The 19,889-nt window shown below is 38.8% G+C and overlaps 1 protein-coding gene across 3 annotated transcripts in view; it reads left to right on the plus strand.

Moving 5' to 3' along the window:
- Positions 1-357: 357 nt before the first annotated feature.
- KHDRBS2 (KH RNA binding domain containing, signal transduction associated 2) overlaps positions 358-19,889 on the plus strand; it is a 410,517-nt gene continuing 390,985 nt past the window's right edge. For all 3 annotated transcript variants that reach the window (XM_067468040.1, XM_067468036.1, XM_067468041.1), the window contains exon 1: positions 358-537. In XM_067468040.1, coding sequence (XP_067324141.1) covers positions 447-537 — 91 coding nt within the window. In that variant the 5' untranslated portion in view covers positions 358-446. The remainder of the gene's footprint in view (positions 538-19,889) is intronic.

The following is a 19,889-nucleotide window of genomic DNA, read 5'->3' on the forward strand; positions in this document are numbered from 1 at the left end:
CCGCTTCAGCACCTTGGACAGCGAGCGGCGCGCTAAGTCCCTCCCTGATCCCCTTCCCGGCTTTTTTTTTTTTCCGCCCTTGCCTTTCACTTAAGGCGACGGGGTCGCGAGCCAATGGGAAGCCGCCGCTGCGCTTCACGCCCCGCCTTTCCAGCCCCCGCTGCCCAATGGGAAGGGCGGAGCGGTGGGTGGAACGCTCCTTCTCGCCCACCTCTCTAGTTAAGGCTCCTGCTCGGCGGCGCCTGTGGCTCAGTTAGAGAGGCGCGAGGCAGAGAAGCCGAGGCAGGCATCCCGGGGCGCGCGCGTGTGTCTGGCGGGAGGGGGGCGCGCGCTGTCCAGGGTCCTGCAGCCAAGGGAGGCTTGCTCCAAGTCCGAGGGAAGGCAAGGAGCTCCCCGCGCACCACCTTTCGGGCAGGCAGCCGATCCCAAGTGCTGCCCGGTCTACTATGGAAGAGGAGAAATACCTACCCGAGCTGATGGCCGAGAAAGATAGCCTGGATTCGTCCTTTGTTCACGCGATGCGCCTTTTGGCAGAAGGTAGGAGGACTTTGAGGGGGCTCCTCTCCTCTGGCTGCCTTTCTGAGCCAAGGAGAAGCGGTGGCTGTTGCTGCTGAGGATTGAAATGTTGCATAGGCACTCAGATCCTACATAGGGACTGAGATCTTGCATAGGGACTCAGCTCTTACATAGGGACTGAAATCTTTCCTAGGGAAGCATTGGGACTGAGATCTTGTGCGAGGCCTCGGACTAAAGGAAGGGGGTTTGAAAAGGGGGAGAGAAAGGCGAAGATAGTCTTTCCCTTCCCCGTTGAGGAAGAGCCAAGGAGCTCTGTTGTTCTGGTCTGAGATCTACATAGAGACAGAGGCTGCTGAGACCAATGAGTCTGGTGGGAGGATTCGCCTTAGAGAAAGTGAAGGAGGAAAGCAACTGAGGGTGTAGCATTAATGCAGTTCCACACCACTTTGCCTGCCATGGTTCAAAGGGGATTGAAGTTTCACAAGGTCTTTAGCTTTCTCTACCAAATAGTGCTGGTGCCTCGCTAAAATACAGCTGTTATGATTCCATAGCCATGGCAGTGAAAGTGGTGCCAAACTGCATTATTTCCACAGTGTAGATGCACTCCTCCATCACCCCAGTGTCCATAACCTTCATCCAACTGTACTATAGAAGTATAGAGTTTGTGTCAATGGCCCCTATGTCCCTACTATTGCTTCCAGAGGAAGAGATACTGATAGGTTTCAATGGCAACACCCTATACTCAAGAGGATGATTTGTGTCCTCATAGACTCACCTCTCCATCAATCCAGTTTGCAAACAAATCAGCAACAATTTGGCATTTTGTGAAAGAGATCCAACTCAGCCATCTTTTTCTTTCTTTTTTCTAAGATGTACATTATTTTAGAAAGATTTTTTTCCAGATCATAAAAGTTTTATATATATATATACTTGAGAAAGAAAATGGAATGGCAGTAGTAATCCAAACAAGGATTGTTTCTATTTTTGAGAGCTACATTTCAAGCAACTCTTCCTGCCCAGTGTTATGACTAGTTAAATCGTAGCAAATACCCTTCGCTTATTAAAAAACACTCAAGACTTTTACCATCATGGACAATCATTTCCATGGGAATTATTTGTTTTCATAGGAAGCTTTTATTTCTTTTCGTGCTCCCTTTTTTTTTTTTAGTAAGAACTGCTCTGTTATCAGGTGTACTACTTTTGTAGTGGAAAAAGCTTTTGGACTCCAATTTTTATTTACAGAAAGACAGATGCAAAGTGTTTCATTAAAGCTGTTCCATCTTGGGCTGTTGTGTTAAATGTCCATATTATATGGGAAGAGCTAAATCCATCACAATGCCTGTGATTCGTGTCATTCCAGTTCATTTCAGTCTACTCTTGTTCTGGATTTGTTAAGTTTGTCAACTGCCAGGTTTACCCCATTTTGCTAGAATATCAAACTCTTGTAGTCATGTCAGGACTAATTAATTGTTGAAGAACTCACGAGCAAGTTACCAGAACTTTCCAAGTTGTGCCTTTGAATAACTGTATCTGAGTGTTGTTGAAGGCTTTCATGGCCTGAATCACTGGGTTGCTGTGAGTTTTCCAGGCTGTATAGCCATGTTATGCTTCTGGAACATGGCCATACAGCCCAGAAAACTCACAGCAACTGAGACTGTATTTGAGTTGAGAAGCACAGAAAATCACCACCAAAAGTATTCTCCCTGATTTCATCCATTGTCCATGTTATTAATATCTGTCTGTAAAATATAGTTAAATTGTTTAGTTTGATAGTATTGCTTTCCCTTTCAATTATAATATGATACTGGATCTTCATCCCATGTTATTGTTAGACTTGGAAGGGTTTGTAATGAAATGAAGTCAAATGCAAATAATTTGATAGAGATCTAACAGTGTCTGTATATGGAAATAAGATGTCAATATTCCAAAGAATCTGAATAATTATCTTAAAAACATGTAAGCAGGCATCAAACATACTTTATTTTAAAAGTCTTCAGGCTCTCATTTTAAAAGGGGATGCCAGATTTGTAAATGAGAGCTTTCCCATCATATACTCTTTTTTAAAGTATAGATTCCCCGCCAGAAATATGATTTGTGTGTGTAATTTGAAATTTTCCCAGCAGGGGGAACTATCTGCTGAGACACAGTAAAATCAGAAGAAAAGTGAAGGGTAGAGGACTTTGGGGAGGAATAAAATGGGGGGGGGGGGAATACAAAACTCTGTGGTTATTTTAAAACCTTTTAATAAAAGTGAGCCCATGCAGATGTATTTACATCTACCTTTCCCATTCAAGCTAAAATTCAGCTGCAAATGATGCACATATTTTAATAAATGTGCTACTCCCCGACCCCCCTCAAGTGTAGCTGTAGGTTAGGATATGTGGATATTAAACACAGACTAAGGTGAGTTGCTTAAGAAAGCAAGAGAGAGTACTAATGTGGGATTCACACCAGCTACCTTGCATTATCCTTCAAAACACCATCTGTCAAGGTTTCTGGAACTGTGTTTCAGATTTATGCAAAAATATAAAATGTCTGAAAGGCAAACTTTCAATAAAATGAGCACACCTAGAGCTGTGAAAACTATAGGCAGAGTGATGCATTTTATGTTGAAAGATTACCATGATGCTATCACCATTTATTTGAATGTCAGCAAAAAAGAAGACTATAGAGCAATTATATTGTATTAGCCTTTAAAATGGCATCTCTTACAATAATATAATATTAGTATGGACTGTTTGCCATTTTTGGATTCAAGGAGAGGTCCTTGATAACTTACAAAGCCTTCTTACTGCAACATATGACAATTAAGTGTACAAGCAAAGTCTTGTTTTACAATGCCTGGCATTTTTCACTTCACTTTTTAATCCTTAGCAGTTGAAGTTAGGCAGACCTATGCAGCATCCTTAGAGGAAATATATGTGAAACAGAAACAGAAGACAGTTGTTTTTTTTTTAGATCTATAAAGTCCTCTTTTTTTCTAGGGCTGCTAAGACCAAGAACTTATTCTTATCCACTGTGTGCAATTTGTTTTTCTCCTCTAAAACCTTAGTTTCAGTGAAGAAAGAGACATTTTTTTCAAAAATCAATAAACTTTTGGGTCATTCAGGTATGTTAATGCCACCACTGCTCCCCAAAATTGTACAGTAATAGTTTGAAGATTCACTCTCTCAAACTGAGATAATTATTGAGTTTTTGTTTATTTCCTAAATTTCTTCCAACTAACTTTCTTGGGAACCAGTCCCACATGACCATGTATTGGATCGGGCAGTAATGCTAAATAAGTAGGAGGAAGCAGATTGGAGGAACAGATTTAATTGTCTGTAACAAAAGGTTACAGTGCTGATTCTTGCTAAAATCAAGTGCACCTTGATGTATTAATACTGCATTTGCGTGGAATTAAGTCTTATGAAAATTAATGGTCTACGTTATAATGTGATGACACATATCTGTATGTGTTTATATCTGAGACACAGTTTTCATTGGTTCATTTGAATCTTCCACTGATTTCAAAGGGAGAAACCTGCACCTAAATTGGGTTGGTTCTCAGGCAGAGTTTAATGCTCTGAAAACAAGAGCACATTGTCTAGAGCCAGTTCTATCAGCCTTAGAAATAACACCTTTAAATATTTAATATCGTAGATGAGCAGAAGTAGCCTATAAAACTCCACATCATACCAAACAACTTCTCCATACTAATCACGTTGCATTATGCGGCCACCTGTTATAGCAGGCAGAATAATTACTGGTCTTTTTAAGTTCATTGTTAACTGAATTAATCGTACAATATTTTGCAGTTAACCTTTCTAGCTGGCAGGTAAAAGATCATAGTACATCATTCAACCGTGTAGCTTTCAATGACTGTAAGGACGTTTAAGTACTCAGCAATAAGGATATTTAAACAGCTTCTTTTATGTGCCATATTTTATTATTATCGCAGCACTTTAGGCTACTGTACAGATTCCACATGCTCTTGTGATAGGCATCATAAAGGCAAATTTGATGTCATGTTTTAGAGAATATGAATAAACAAAAGTGAGTGGGAAGCAGTCTGAGAATATAAATGGAACATTAATTGGTTGCATTCATGACCTAGGAAATACTACCTGAAGCCCCATGCTATTGTTTGAAGATGCTTTGTTGTTGTTGTTGTTGTTGTTGTTGTTGTTGTTGTTGTTGTGTAATTAAATGTATCTAGAGAACAACAGCCACTTACAAAGTTATATGTACTGGAGAGGAAAAAGATACTTTAGTCACTTCATGGTCACTTTAGAATACTAAATCTATTGCTGAATTCTGAATCCAATATGTTACTCCTTTGGAAGAGATAACTCTGGAGTGTTAAAGTTCAGATATGTCTTCTCAATAATCAACATCAATCTGTTTTTGGGAAGAGAAGTAGAAAACACTCTTGCAATTCATAGGGCTCATGAAGCACAGTTTAGTAATCCTCCTGTGCAAATAAGTTGATGGAGACTTTAGATCTTCCAAACTCTGAAATATCAAAGGCAATTGATATTTTCCCAAAGACATTAGACTAGCACCCACGTTGGCAGTCTTTAGGAAGAACTTGAAGACTTGGTTATTCCGATGTGCCTTCCCAGAATAGGATAATCTCCAGCACTCTGTCCCAGAAGCACTTTATTAGAGTTTAATACTCTCTGCACATTGCACTTGCCCAGAACTCCAACATACCACCTCACACACCCAGCACTTTTTAACCTGTACCCATCATTGGCCCGGCCCTGATTTTATTGTGTAATAGTGTAATGTTTTGTTGTGTTATTGCTTATGTTTTTAATTTGCTGCATTGTTATTGTTTGTTGTTATTGTGTTGAGGCCTTGGCCTTTGTAAGCCACATCGAGTCCTTTGGGAGATGCTAGCGGGGTACAAATAAAGTTTAATAATAATAATAATAATAATATGCATGCAACCTAGGATCTTCAGTTCTGAGAAAACAAATATGAAATGTTCCATTCTACTAGTTCAAATTCTTTATCCTGCCAAAGAGTTTTATCTGGACTATGAGAAATTTCTGATAGTATATATCTTGGAAAATCTGAGGGTATAGTCTATGTTGAGTTAAGGGAGCATGTATGAACCCAGTGTATATCATTTTGAATTTTATCAAAGAAATAGTGGTTAGGTTACATATATAATATATAAATGGTAATGCAGCTATCTAGTTTGCAGCCCTAGTAATGCTACAAAGTACTTTGTGATTCAGCCAATAGGTTATGGAATCAAATCTCGAATTTATAAGGACGTAAGAATGACTCATGTTTTCCCGTGCCACCAAAATCCTTGTGGAGTAGAGGGTGAGGTTCCTTGTCAAAGTTCTGGGTTTTCCTAATACAAGGACAGAATATGTACCTGATGTCTTTCAGAAAATATGGTAGTCTTGCAACATTTTCTATAAGGCCCCTTCTACACTGCCATTTACAATCTGGATTATCTGCTTTGAACTGCATTATATGACAGTGTAGATTCATACAATCCAGTTCAAAGCAGATAATGTGGATTATCCGCTTTGATAATTAGGATTATGTGACAGTGTAGAAGAGGCCTAAAACTTCCTACTCTTTCCATCCTACCAGGGCTTTCCCCCCAAAAAACCACAACTTCATCAGGTTTCATTGACTTGTGAATCACATTAATAGTCTCAGTTAGTGTAGATCCTTTGACTCAGTTGTTAAATTATGAGTTAACACTTATTTAAATCCCATGAGTCTTGAGTGGGTCTCTTGGTATCACTAATAGGATTCAGATCCTTTCCCTCATAATGGAACATCATAGGAGTTTGCTCCTGCAAAAACCTTTCTAAACTTGAAATAACCAGGTGTCATATAGTAGTCTAAACTGCTTCTGTGTTCTCCTGATCTGCAGCTGTCATTATTATTGATTTTAATTTTTATTATTACTTTTTAAATGTGTATTTTAAAGTACTCCAACTTTGTGCTACGAATAAATTATTTTCTCTTTTTTACAATAAGATTTTATCAGTCTTAGGTTTAATTTTGTTGGAAGTCACCCTTCTGTGTTGTGCTGGGAAAAGTGGAGAATGTAAGGAGAATGAATATATAAATGTTGTGGTTATACCGTTGAAATTCTGGAATCTGGCAACTGGACTCCAACAACATATGGCAAGCTGCAAATATTGTTGGATTTCAATTCCTATTAAGCCAGCCATTGCTGAGAGATGAAGATGTAGTTTACCAACACATGAAAGTTCACAATTACCCCAACCAAGCTCTTTGGGTGAAAGTATGATAGCTGGGACCCAGTGCTAGTAGTAGTATGCTGGTTGTGTAATGCGGCTCAGAATTAGAGAAGGGAGCATGTGCGCCAGACACACCACCAAGGTAGTTCGGTAGAAAGGGGGGTGGACAGCCAAGCATACTGATGTAGGCTATCCGGAGATCCTATGCAAGCTAATTCGACAGAGAGGGGGAGGGGAAACAGCCAAGCATCCGGAGATATTCAAAAACTTTGTTGCATTGGAAGGAAGAATAAAAAGGAGGGGAGAAATACGAGGAGTGGTGAAAAATGAATCCAATCCAGTCACTCTTACATTACTTCACTGTTATCCTGTCCCACCTGTGTTACATTAGTTCACTGGTATCCTGCCGCAGCTGCGTCTCTCACTTGGTGCGCTGTCTTGCGCATGTGTTCCCTTCTCTAATTCAGAGCCATGTTGTGCAACCAGCATAATGCTACCAGCACTGGGTCCCAGCTATCATACTTCTACCACTCTTTGTGACTGGCAAAAACACTTACTTTTTCTTTAAAAATTTACTTGCTGAACACATGGTATCCTGGTATGTGGATTCACTACTAAATCTAATTTTATAATTCAATGCTAGGGAGCTGTGCTCTGTATAAGGTCTGCTTGGCTCATTAATATATACTTCTTCTGGGAATTGAGAGGCTGTGATAAGGTCATTGCATGCAAATTATTTTCAGCTGCAAGGTACACTGTTATGGAGATTGTGTCTTTATGTTAGAAGGGAAAGGTTACTGCTTAATCCAGTGACCTATTGCCATTCAAACACTTGCTATTTATTTGTGGATGGTTATAATTATCTCCAGCCTTACTTGTAAGAGGAATTTATTAACTAATATTATCTATGCAGGCTGCTGTAACAATGATAAATTAATCATTTTTGCTATTTTTCCTGTGTGTTTCCTTCAGGAAGAAATCTTCTTTAGCCAAATTAATATTTCTGCTAGCTAATTTTTAATTTGTTCAATTTATTGTTTTGAGTAGTTAAGTAAATTCTCAGAAAGCTGACAGAGGAATGGTTATGGTGGAGTATTTTTCTCAAATGCAGATAATTTACTTGTTTGGCAGAGAATCAGAAGATGACGGGGAAAATATTTTGGAGTTGACGTCAGGTGGCATGATTGGTTTTTCTTAGGTAGAATTAATCTGTGGCAAATCCATGCAAATCACTTGTTGATAATGAAGGATTAGGTAGATGAAGATGGGAATAGTCTGTTGGAAATCTTGGACAGATGCAGCAGACTGGGCATGTTTAGCCTGAAGAAGAGAAGGCTGAGAGGAGACATGATAGCCATGTATAACTAGGTGAGAGGAAGTCATAGGGAGGAGGGAGCAAGCTTGTTTTCTGCTGCCCTGGAGTCTAGGACACATGGAGCAATGGCTTCAAACTACAAGAAAGGAGGTTGCATCTGAACATTAGGAAGAACTTTCTGACTGTGAGAGCCATTCAGCAGTGGAACTCTCTGCCCCAGAGTGTGGTGGAGGCTCCTTCTTTGGAAGCTTTTAAACAGAGGCTGGATGGCCATCATTCAGGAGTGATTTGAATGTGATTTTCCTGCTTCTTGGCAGGGGGTTGGACTGGATGACCCACGAGGTCTCTACCAACTCTATTACTCTATGATTCAAGGTAATGCTTGTCCAGCAGATCCACAGACTGATTTGATATAAGGCAGATTTCTAAATTCTTGCTGCCTATGTGAATCTGTCTCTTTCCTTCTTATGTAAGGAGCATATAACTCTCTTCTTGAATCAGCTACTTGTCCATTTCCAGGCACAATCCAATGGTCATTACCTTTAAAGCCCTATATGGCTTAAGTACAACCTGCCCAGAAGACTATATCTTCTAATATAAGTCTGACCATGTTTTATGATCTTTGAAGGAAAGTCTTCTCTCCAATCTACACTTCATCTTCCCAGGAAATCTGGTGAAGACACAGGAAATATCCTTCTCAGAGGCTTCTCCTAGGTTCTAGAACTCGTTTATGAGGGAAGCTAATTTGGGCCATGCTGTGCTCTCTTTTTACTGGTAGGTGAAGACCTTCTTATTTAAAAAGGTCTTCAGCCTTTAACTGATTGGAGTTAAGTAATGTTCTCAACCTGTGGGTCCCTAGGTGTTTTGGCCTACAACTCCCAGAAATCCCAGCCAGTTTACCAGCTTTTAGGATTTCTGGGAGTTGAAGGCCAAAACATCTGGAGACCCACAGGTTGAGAACCGCTGGAGTTAAAAGGATGTGCTAGCTGTAGTTGTTGTTTATTGCCATCAGGTTGACTTCAACTTCTGGCAACCCCATGAATGAGATACGTCCAAGTAAACCTGTCTGGTCTTACAGACTCAGATCCTAGGCTTCCTTGAATGTGTCTGTCTGTCTATTTAGAATGTGGTCTTCCTCCTCTTTTCCTTTCTTTTCTTCTGAGTGATGTCTTCTCATAATAGGACCAAAGTACAACATTCTTCTTGGCTTCTAGGGAGAGTTCAAGCTTGATTTGCTCTAGGATTCACTTATTTGTCTTTTTAGCACTCCATGGTATTCGGAGAACTTTTCTCCAGCAACACATTATAAATTACCACATTCTAAATTAGTTTATTTTCCTCCTATCAGCTATCTTCACTGCCCAGCTTTCAAAATCATATGTTGAAATGGGAAATATGATGGCACAGACACTTCTAATTAGTATTCAGTTACATATGTTAACACTTATGGATCTTGTCTAGTTTTTCTATAACTGCCCTTCCAAGTTCTTGCCTTCTTCTGATTTCTTGACTGCAATCTCCATTCTAATTAATGACTGAGTTGTGTGTATGATCTTTAATATATATAATAAGTATTTCACAACACACATCCTTTTAAAACTCATCTTGTTTATAGTGGCAGCTGATGGCCTACAATGGGCCACAAAAAACAGACAGGGCACAGGTGAAGCACAGGCTGTTTCCTGCTTCTGACTGAAAGGTGAAGGCGTATGTTGTCTATTTTAAGTGTTCTGGGTGGCAATGCTGCCTTTGGAACCCAAAGTCCTTTCTGGATGGCCCACAAGTTCACCTAGTCTAGCACCTTTTGCAAGAAGCTCAGTTAGGAAGAGGTGCTAGTCCCTTGGCAAACATGGTACTGAGCTGTGTGGCCCACTTGGGAGCATCTACAGGCAGGAATTATGTGTCTACTGCTTTTAAAAGTCACTTTTTGATACTAGAGCTCCCAAATGCTTTCAGTTTTTATGACCATTTTGACTAGGAGATTTTGGGAATATAGCTTAGAGAACTTTTCCAAACTCTTACTGCAGCAGTGTGAAATCGTGCCAAGCACGCAAGCAGTTAAGAATTTGCATAGTAGTAAAGCTAGAACTGAAAGCTACTTAAGGGCTTGTTAGTCACTGAGCCTCTTGGTATATCAGAGATAGGCAACTTATGGTCCCCCAGAAATTCCGAGACTACAACTCCAATTATCCCTCACTGTTGGTTGTATTAGAGCTAGCTCTTATGGGAGCTGTAGAAGTATATGGAGGGAGGCACAACTTGCCCACTTAAAGCGAACACCTATTGACAACTGGTTAGCTGACAGACTTGCCTGACTTCTATAACATTGTACTGTCCTTGCAGAATTGTTATGCTGGTGATCCATCTGCTGTACAACTCTAGTGCCTCTAGTACATGATCTAGATTATGTTCTTAGTTTCCATAGGGGACAGGGGGGGTATGAAAAGTCTTGCCAACCAAACAGATTATGCATCCTTGTGACTGTTCAGGGGAGGAGATGCTTAGTAAGGGCAGGCACACAGTTATTCAGATTGCTTTTGTACTATTACTGATCTCTTGATAAATGAACCCCTGACAAGCTTTGCAATCAAATCAACATAGAAACCTTGAATTCCTGGGCTATGATGGGTTATGCAATCATGACCTTTCATTGAAATGTTCAAGGTATTCTCTGCATATTTCCTTCAAAACAATTGAAATACCATAACTGGAGGGAAAAATAATGTGGGTGGTGAAAAAAAGAGAAGATCATTGAAAATCTGAGAAGTAGTGTGCAATTTGGCACAAAATGTGCAATTGGAAGAAATTATAGAATTGGAAAACTGATTGTGTGCAGTTGAAAAAAATGGGAGGGAAATTAGACTAAGTGAGTTTAATATTTCTTTATTAAGCACTTCAATAACAGGGATTGTGTGCACAAAAATTTGTACCTCTTTGTTTTATATAGGCAAGCCATGTTAAAACGGTTTCTTCTTTTCGGCCAAGATCTTTTCATTATTCAAATAAATAACATATCAGGACAAATAGGGCTAGGGCATGTTGCTTTTTCCTGGCAAGTATTGTTGGGAGAGGAGGAGGATTTCTGCCATTGTAATACTTCTTTAAAACAATCTAAAGTCTTATTTGTATATGCAAAAATACCCACATTTTAAATAGGTTTTACAATCAGACGCTGGGGTCTTGAGGTTTATCTTTTCAACACAAGGCAGAGTCAATAAAATAGAGGCAACTGTTAGCTAAGTTGTAGGCATATATGCATCCTCAAAATATGAATTAGTCCAGAAAAAGTTGTGGGGATGTACTATGGGTTGACTGGGTTGTAGCCCTGCAATATTTATATCTACCTATATCCCAATAATTTTCACAAACACACACATCTCTGAATGTGAAAGAACTGCAGCTGTTGTGCATATGTGGCTTTTTATCTCTTGCAAGTTTTGATTGTCTAGGATCACTGCAATGATTTGAGGAATTGCTTGTGTGTTCTATTGTTATACTTGAGTAGTGTTGTCCCTATTGGGTTTCCTCTCTTTGTTATTCATCTTTGACTAAAGGCCATTTGAGTTGTAAATTTGTTCAGAAACCATCCACACCATATAAGGAGAAAGTCAACTAAATGTTATGATTTGCATCAATTTGAGATGTTTTTCTCCCCCTGCCCATATTTTCAACCCTACAGTTGTGGAGACAAAGAATGCAAGAGAGAGAGAGCATTACATTAGCGGACTCCAGTTGTGAGAAGACATTCTCCCTCTATCTACAAAGAAGCATAAAGAGAGAAAAGTGACATGTTTTTGTTCTTTTGTGAGACTATGCATAGAATACATATCTATCCTCTTTTCTGTATGTTAGAAATCTTTTATTCCCTGAACCGGCATGATACATGCTGTCAGTGCTACGAGTGGTCCACAGAAGGGCTTGGGAGGAGGCAAAATGTCCAGGGTGAAGAATGGGCTTGGGTCCCTCAGGAGTGGAAGTGATGCTACAGCGCACTCCTTGGCAAGCTGCATAAATCATAGAGCTTTTCAGCACAGGAAGACTTGACAGATAGAAATGCACTCAACTGTATAGTACAAGGGAGAACTCTGTTGCGTGTGCCCTAATGATTCCATTCAAGAATATATTCCTTGCTATCTTGCAAAAACTTCCATGCCTTCAAAATGCGGTCTTCTGCTTCATATGCCACAGCCTCCAGAATGGAAAGAAGGCATTGCTATTTCAACTCAGAATGACCATGAAGTTTACAGGAAACCAAAAGATCTCCTAATGGTTTGCCTGGATTTTCAGTTGCTATATATCGTTATGAAAACTATACAGAGAAATGAGTTGACAAGAGGAAATCTGAAATGTGAGGCTGGAGAAGAGTTCTGTGGATTCTATGGACTGCTAAAAAGAAAAATAAAGGGATCTTAGAGCAAATCAGGCCTGAGTTCTCCTTAGGAACCATGATGACTACATTGAAACTGTCATGAGATGATGTGACTCACTGGAAAAAGGGGTTGTGCTAGGTAAAGTGGAAGGCCTCAAGAGCTTCAAACTACAGGATAGGAGAGTCCACCTGAATATTAGGAAGAACTTTCTAACTGTGAGAGGAAGCTGTTCAGTAGTGGCACTCTCTGCCCTGGAGTGTGGTGGAAGCTCCTTCTTTCTGTGCACAATTCAAAGTGCTGTTGATTATACGTCTTCAGTCCAGACTATCTTAAATATTATAACTCTATATACAAACCTGGCATTGTTAAGATCATAAGGGAGATGATTTTCTCTTGGTTCTCCCACTATTAGAGGACTTCATGGGAAAGAAAAAGTGTCATATAAATAAACATCATTGTCATCGTCATCATCCTGGGGGGTCATTCCTAAGTTGTGGAATTCATCTTTACAGCAGGTTAGTCTGTCCCTTCACTGTTGTCCTTTCATATCTAAAGAGATGGTATTCCAAAACTGGGATGCCACAACAAAAACGCCCTCTTCGACATCTTCATACCATATACTGTAATAATCTCAGAGTTTTGGGAAGCAATTTTATTTTCTGCAAAAATGTCCTTTACCTTGCTTAACTAATGATATGAAATGAAAATTGCAAGTATGGAACACTCCCCTTTCAACAGCCCAGTCCTGATGATTATAGTCCCATCCTGAAAGCTCAGGATGAATAAAATTTATGGAAGCAAATGCTCATAAACAGCTGCAAAATGCAGCAGTAGCATGCACAAACACATACACAGAGGCAGACACCAGCTTCCAGAACTGGCAAGGAACCAACATATTTCAATAGCACCTTTATCAAGAGGTAGCATAATTCATTTTACTGTTGCTTCTCCATGAAAACTCTTCAATAAAAAAGCTACATGCTGCAATAGCCTTGAAGAGACTTTATTCTTTTTGTCAAACACTTCATGATGGAGCCATATGAATATTTCTTCTTGGTAATCATACTATTAAAATGCATTGGAAGCTTACTTCCCAATTTGTGTGACAGTCTGTTCTATGGGTTTCTGAGTAAAATGTATGCATAAGAAGGATGAGGTATGCATGTACCTTCAAGTTGCCCATCGACTTATGATTAATCTAGGTATTTCATAGTATTTTCTTAGGCAAGGAAAATTTGGAGATGGTTTTTTCAGTTCCTTTCTTGGAAATCAGTCCTATCCCATCAATGCTATCCAATCAAGTCAATGCTATCCTTTAAAGGTCCAGTACTGGGCTTTTGAAAGGAGGCTGTTCATCCCAGTGGAAACCCAGTAGAGATGGGACCGCCCTAACATTTTCAAGGAAAGTGTTATTTCCACTTGAAAGGTGCTGGCGCAAAGAAATCTTTGTCTAATGTACATTAGTCTTATACTTTTAATTTGACTGATGAAAAGAGGAGAATTTCATTTCAGTTTGAGGAATTTACTAGAAATTTTCCAACTAACTATTCAGTAAGAGAAAGATTTGAGATGTAAAAAAATCAATGTAGAAAAAAATGGAATTGACAGATGTCTCTTTCTCTAAACATTATATATTTCCAAGGAAATCCAAACCTACCAGATAAACGTAGACACTTTCCTGATGCGCTCTGCAATTTGGCCACTGCAAACACATTTCAAGAGTTGGATCTCTCCCAGGCCTTCATACCATCTTGCGTACTTCTCCCTTTGCTCTGGCAAGAAACCATGGATGCTGTTAGAAAGCAGCTGTCAGGTCAAATTTAAAATTACATCTCATTATTAGGATTGGGGGCAGTGTTGGCCAAATTTCAGCTTTCAGTGTTGTGCAGAAGTGCCTCAGGAATTTAACTTTCATCTTCCTTTGGTAACACCAAATCATTTTTCTTTTCTTTTTTTCAAAAGAAGCAGAGACCATAAATTGATAGTTGTCAGACCACTAAGACAACACTAAAGTTTCAGGATTTTCATCTGTACATACTCTTTTCAATTTTGTTTTGCTTTGTTTTATTATTTATGGTTTATGGTTTTCAGATAATTCAGAACATTTTTTCCTTTTTCCTTCCTCCTTCCTTCCTTCCTTTTCTTTCTGCACTTAAAATAATAATAAAAGAATACACACACACACACACACTGTGTATTCAGATCAGAAGGCATACTGAATCCCACAGATTCTGTTCTGTAAAAGCTGTGGTTGCCTTACACACACATTGAAAAGGTTATCAAAAAAGAAGGATACAAACAAAGTCAGTCAATAAATAATATATTGTGCATAAGTAACACTATGGTAGATATCCTACATTATCCGTGTATTCAACCTACGACATATGGGTTTACATAAATGTAGATAAAAATCTCATAACGTATAATGCAGATTTTTTCAAACCATGAGTCACGACATATTAGAGTGTCAGCTGCAGTGTGTAGAAATGAGAAATGACAAAAATGTTGGAAATGTTATTATCTTACAAATTATATATTTATAAAATTTCATAAGGTATGTTTCAGTATTACAATTTATGTATGTGTCCACAGCTCCTAAAAGGGATTGGTTTAACCTCTGGGTTGCTAGTAAAACTGAATTAATGTGTTGTGAAATGATGCATGTCTAAAAGATGTGTCACCAACATGAAACATCTGAAATTGCTGATGTAATGAGACATACTCCTGCACTAGGCTATACAGCAAGGATAAGGATTCTGCAACCTTCCAAACACTTGTAATGCAAGTCTGCAAGCTAGTGATGAGGAATTGCAGGCAGCAATAGTGGAAGAGTCCAAGTTCAATACTCACGACACCACACTGGCTCCTATGACAAAGCAACCATAATAGTCACAAATGCCCTATTGGTTCGGATTGCATTTCTTGCATAATGTTATACACTGAATGTTGAAGGAATGAAAGATCCACAGCTCCAATGCTGGGAGAAGATGTCTGAAATGCATATTTACTTTATTTTTATTGCCAAATATTTGAAATACTTTATACATTTCATTCATTTCCACAAGAACCCTACTTCCAGGTAGCCTGTTTGGGATTATTTTGTAACAATTTTTACCATTAACTAAAGAATCAGCATCCTGCTGAGAGAGAAGAAAGAGAAGTCTAATTAGAGAAAACAAAGAAAAATCAGCTTGCATTACACCCCGTGGCCCTGGATTTGCTGTGAATGTAGATGCATGCTGAAGTATAGAAAATTTTAGAACTGAAGATGGGAAGTAATTAAAAATTAGCAGCAAAGCTCAGCTGTTTCTTTCTCTTCTTACTCTAATCATCCATCTCCTCCTTTCTGTGGTCCTTTTGCTCATTCTGGGGAGATATCTCATTAACAAACTGTAATAGTATCTATATAGAAACACCGAGGGAAATTGGGAGTGGCAAAAGATGTGGCAAGGAGAAAATAAGAGAGCCATGGAGATGAGGGGAAAGAGTTTGGTGCCATAGCAAATGGAACAGAGATTATGAGCAGGAAGGTCTAAATGAAAATCAAATGGAAAAGTGAAGAAAGTTATAAAAATGCAAATTTAAGTCTGGTTGGAAGTCCACTTGATCCTAATGTTTTTAAAAAGGCAAAAGTTAGACTTCTGAACTTCTATGTTACAGTTTGTGAAAAAATCGTAATAGCTCTAGAAGATTGCAATACATTTTTATTAATTAAATATCATAGATAAATGTTACTGCCAGTTAGTTAGTTAGTTAAATTTCAAAGGATGGAAATAGGTTTCATTTAATATGTCTTTTGGCAGAAGCTACAACTGTAAATGATTTCTATTGCCACGACACTAACCGGTTTGGTGTAGTTGTATGTTTCATGTATGCATATAAATATTGGGGGGGGGGGGGGGGATAAACACAACTGTAATTTCTGTTAGATAGATGTTGCCAAAGATCTTCATCCCACGCTGTCCCCTGCTTACTCTATGAAAACATTCATAGTCACCTGTGTTCTCAGGGCCACCTCTTAGCATGCTGCCAAGACACAGTGTGCATGGAGTTGGGACAGAGCCCTGCTAGACGTAGCTCTGCATCATATGATGGGTACTGGCAAGCTGCATCTCAGTAATTTCCTAGGACAGTGCTTTCCCCCCATGTGATGAAATCCTAAGTGATTTTGAGCTTTGCAATTTAATGAGAAATTAAAGGTTCTTAATCCCACTTTATTTGGATATATATATCTTCAGTTCCCCTTATTAAAAATGAAGCTTTTCAAAATTATACAGAAATGAACTGGCCTGATGAACAGTGAATGGAGAAATTTCCATTTCCTGCTTCTTGAGTGTATTGCTACTAGCAATACAGTCTCTAACCTCCTCTTTCGCATTGCGTTTCTTTCTAAGATTTTTCATTATGTATGTTTTTGCTGTTCTTGGAAATATTCCCATTTGGGGCTACATGCTAGCTGGAGTCCAAAACAGGAGAACCTTTTCAGGTTTTGTATTTTGTAGTGTTCGCTATCTACCATTAGCAGACACCATTAGAGCTACAAAGCATGTGTGGCTTAGGAGCAGGTGTTCAGTTTAGTCCTTTCTGTATCCTAACCTGGCTTGTTCTCAAGTGCAGTGTCCTTTAGGCAGTGTTGAAGTGATCCCTTGGTTGGTTTTGAGCATATTGGGAAATTATGTAATTTTGTCCTTCAGGCAGTAAGATACTATGGGCTGTCCCCAGAATATAAATCCATGCTTTCTTTTACTCACTGCACATCTTTATTAACTATGGTTTTATATTATTTAGCATTTTCATGCACGACAGTAGATTTCTTTATGAGGTTTTAGCCAGAACCTGTGTAGAAGAGATATTAGGAGATGTATTGCATTCTAGTAAGTGATAACGCATCCCTATCCGGCCTTGTATTCTCCTCCATGGAAAAGAAATAGCACTTTTCCTCACTTGCTAGCTCAACCTTTTCAATGGCTATACCAGAAACTGAACTTAAGACCTTATGCAAACAAACTCTGCTTTGTTCCTATTATCTTCCTCATATTCTCCTCAATAAAGAAGCCACGGGCCTTCTTGGCCACATTCTTTCTCTGCTTTTTGGTTTTTGCATCTGAGTCTGTAATTCTGCCACTAAGAAAGGGTGGGAATTGCATGAAATCATCCACCTTTCTCATTGTTTGTTTGTTTGTTTGTTTGCATGAAGTTGTTTTTTTCCCATATGAATGTGTCAACCATTTCCAAATTGGCTCATAAGTGTCTCATAAAATTGAGACTTTAAAAATAGTCTGTGCATGGAGGACATAACCCCTTGATATCTAGATGTTTCCCATGGTTTTGCAGCATTTTTTTTCACTCGCTTAGGTGGTGTTCTTGTATAGGAAGCAAGTTTTCTGCAGGTGTTTCATAGAATACATCCTAGGCTTCAAATAGCACCTAAAAAGTATAGTTTTCAAGGAATTTCTCTCAGTGGGCCATGTGATACTCCAGTCTAATTTTAGTCACTACAACAAGTTCTGTCCTCTGTGTGCACTGCCTTTGATTCAGAAATGCCAACAGTTCTGAATAGGAAGGATGTTCCTATAGGAAATAATGCCATCTAGAGTGGCAGTTTTTAGTCTCTAAAACCTTGAGATAGCTTGGGATCAAGGTACCTGAAAGATGTAGTCTGTTCTTAAAGATCTTCTGAGGAGATCATTCCACCTGATGTTTTACTTCCAGGAACAGAGGCCATGTAGTGGTTGGAACAAGTTCACTAAAAATGATGAGGCAGCTTCGGTGAGGAAGTTTAAAGATATTTAAATCACATTTTCAGCAAGTATTTTAATTAATTGATCACTGTTGTTATGTGGTTTTATTGTTTGCAGTTTTAATTTTTTTGTGACTTTGCTGCTGTTCTATTTGGTCATTTATATTTAAGATATAAATTGTGTGCTAAATCTAATTGTTAGTTCCAACCAGATGGGACACATTGAACCAATAGGAACTTGGTATGTCAATAATGGCGTATGTTCCATTCATTCAGCATGTTGTTCCATTGTAAGGGTAAATAACAGTCAGGGACACACAATAAGATGTAGCTTGAATTTATGGTTCCTTAGGCACAGCAGTAAAAAGGTATCTACTAAACAGCATTGCAGAAGTCAATGCGAAAAGGAGAAAGAAACAATGCAGTGATATACAGTAGCAAAACAATGCATTGGGTGCAATAAATGCACTACCCAGAAAATAAATGAATTAGCACACTGTAAGATAAATAATTTTGGGTCAGTCCTTTGATGGTTATGCAAAGGGCTCTTGAAACACATTTGAGACTAAGGTGGGTCTACACTAGCTACTTAAAACCAGACCCATTCTAGCTGCAAAACAATTTTATTAGTGTATGGATTTTTATTTTCTTCAGGATCAAAATCATGGTATCCATTTTAAATTAGTTTTCCTATTTGCCCATGTAAAGTGAATGAGAGTATTGCACAGGTTTAGGACCTTCCACAAGATAGATCATACACAATATCTGCTTTGAACTGGCTAATCTGAGTCAGCACTGCCATGTAATCCAGTTCAATGTGGATTTTATACAGCTGTGTGGAAAGGGCCATAGTTAAAACAATCCCTTTCAGAGTAGTTATTCTCATCAGCAATGATCCAAAATATAGTACCCATACCCTTTCTATGAAATACAGAATGGATTCATTAGTCAAAAGGAGGGAAACAATTACAATAATTATGATCTTTTCCCATTTGTTCAAAACATATTTATTCTCTCCCCTACCCTCTGTTCAGATATCAAATCTGGGAATCATTGAATGAGTACATTGGGATTACTGGTATGCTACTACAAATTTACAATAAAAGCGACAGCAGCCAAAACATCGTAAAACTAACAGTAGTGCTGTGTGCTCAGAAACAGGTCACCTGGGGAAACATGATGCTATAATGCAGAGCCATCTGAATAATATTGATCGCAATGAAGATACATCACCCATTATTAAATTTACCTTTGCAATGTCTGTCAGATCCTGTATTCTTCATGGCTAAATTTATAATCTAAGCATTTCTCTGAACTGAATCTCTTTGGGTTTGGACTGGAAGGAAGAAATTCAAAGGGAAACACACATGGAACCAAAAGAGAGTATTCTGCATTTGCTTAGGGCTGGAATACAGAAAAAAATACCAACTAGATCTCCTATTATCCTCCCCACTGCCGATGTTGACTAGAGATGATGGCCATTCCAATACAATGGCTGGAGAACCATATGTTTCCCACTCCTGGCTTAGAAAAATAACCTATTACCTCTATGCCCAGGTATAAATGGAAGCTCCTGAATTAATGTTACATTGGGAGGCATTGTGAGAAATTTCAATGGCAACTCCTAAAAACTGGGCATTGAACTCACTGCTGCCTGCCACTGCATGGGTAAGACCATCAGGATTCTTTAATAGGAGGCAGTCCAATGCTCCATCAAACTTGAAGGC

Source organism: Anolis sagrei, chromosome 1, assembly GCF_037176765.1.
Source record: "Anolis sagrei isolate rAnoSag1 chromosome 1, rAnoSag1.mat, whole genome shotgun sequence".
Classification (NCBI taxonomy): Eukaryota; Metazoa; Chordata; class Lepidosauria; order Squamata; family Dactyloidae; genus Anolis; species Anolis sagrei.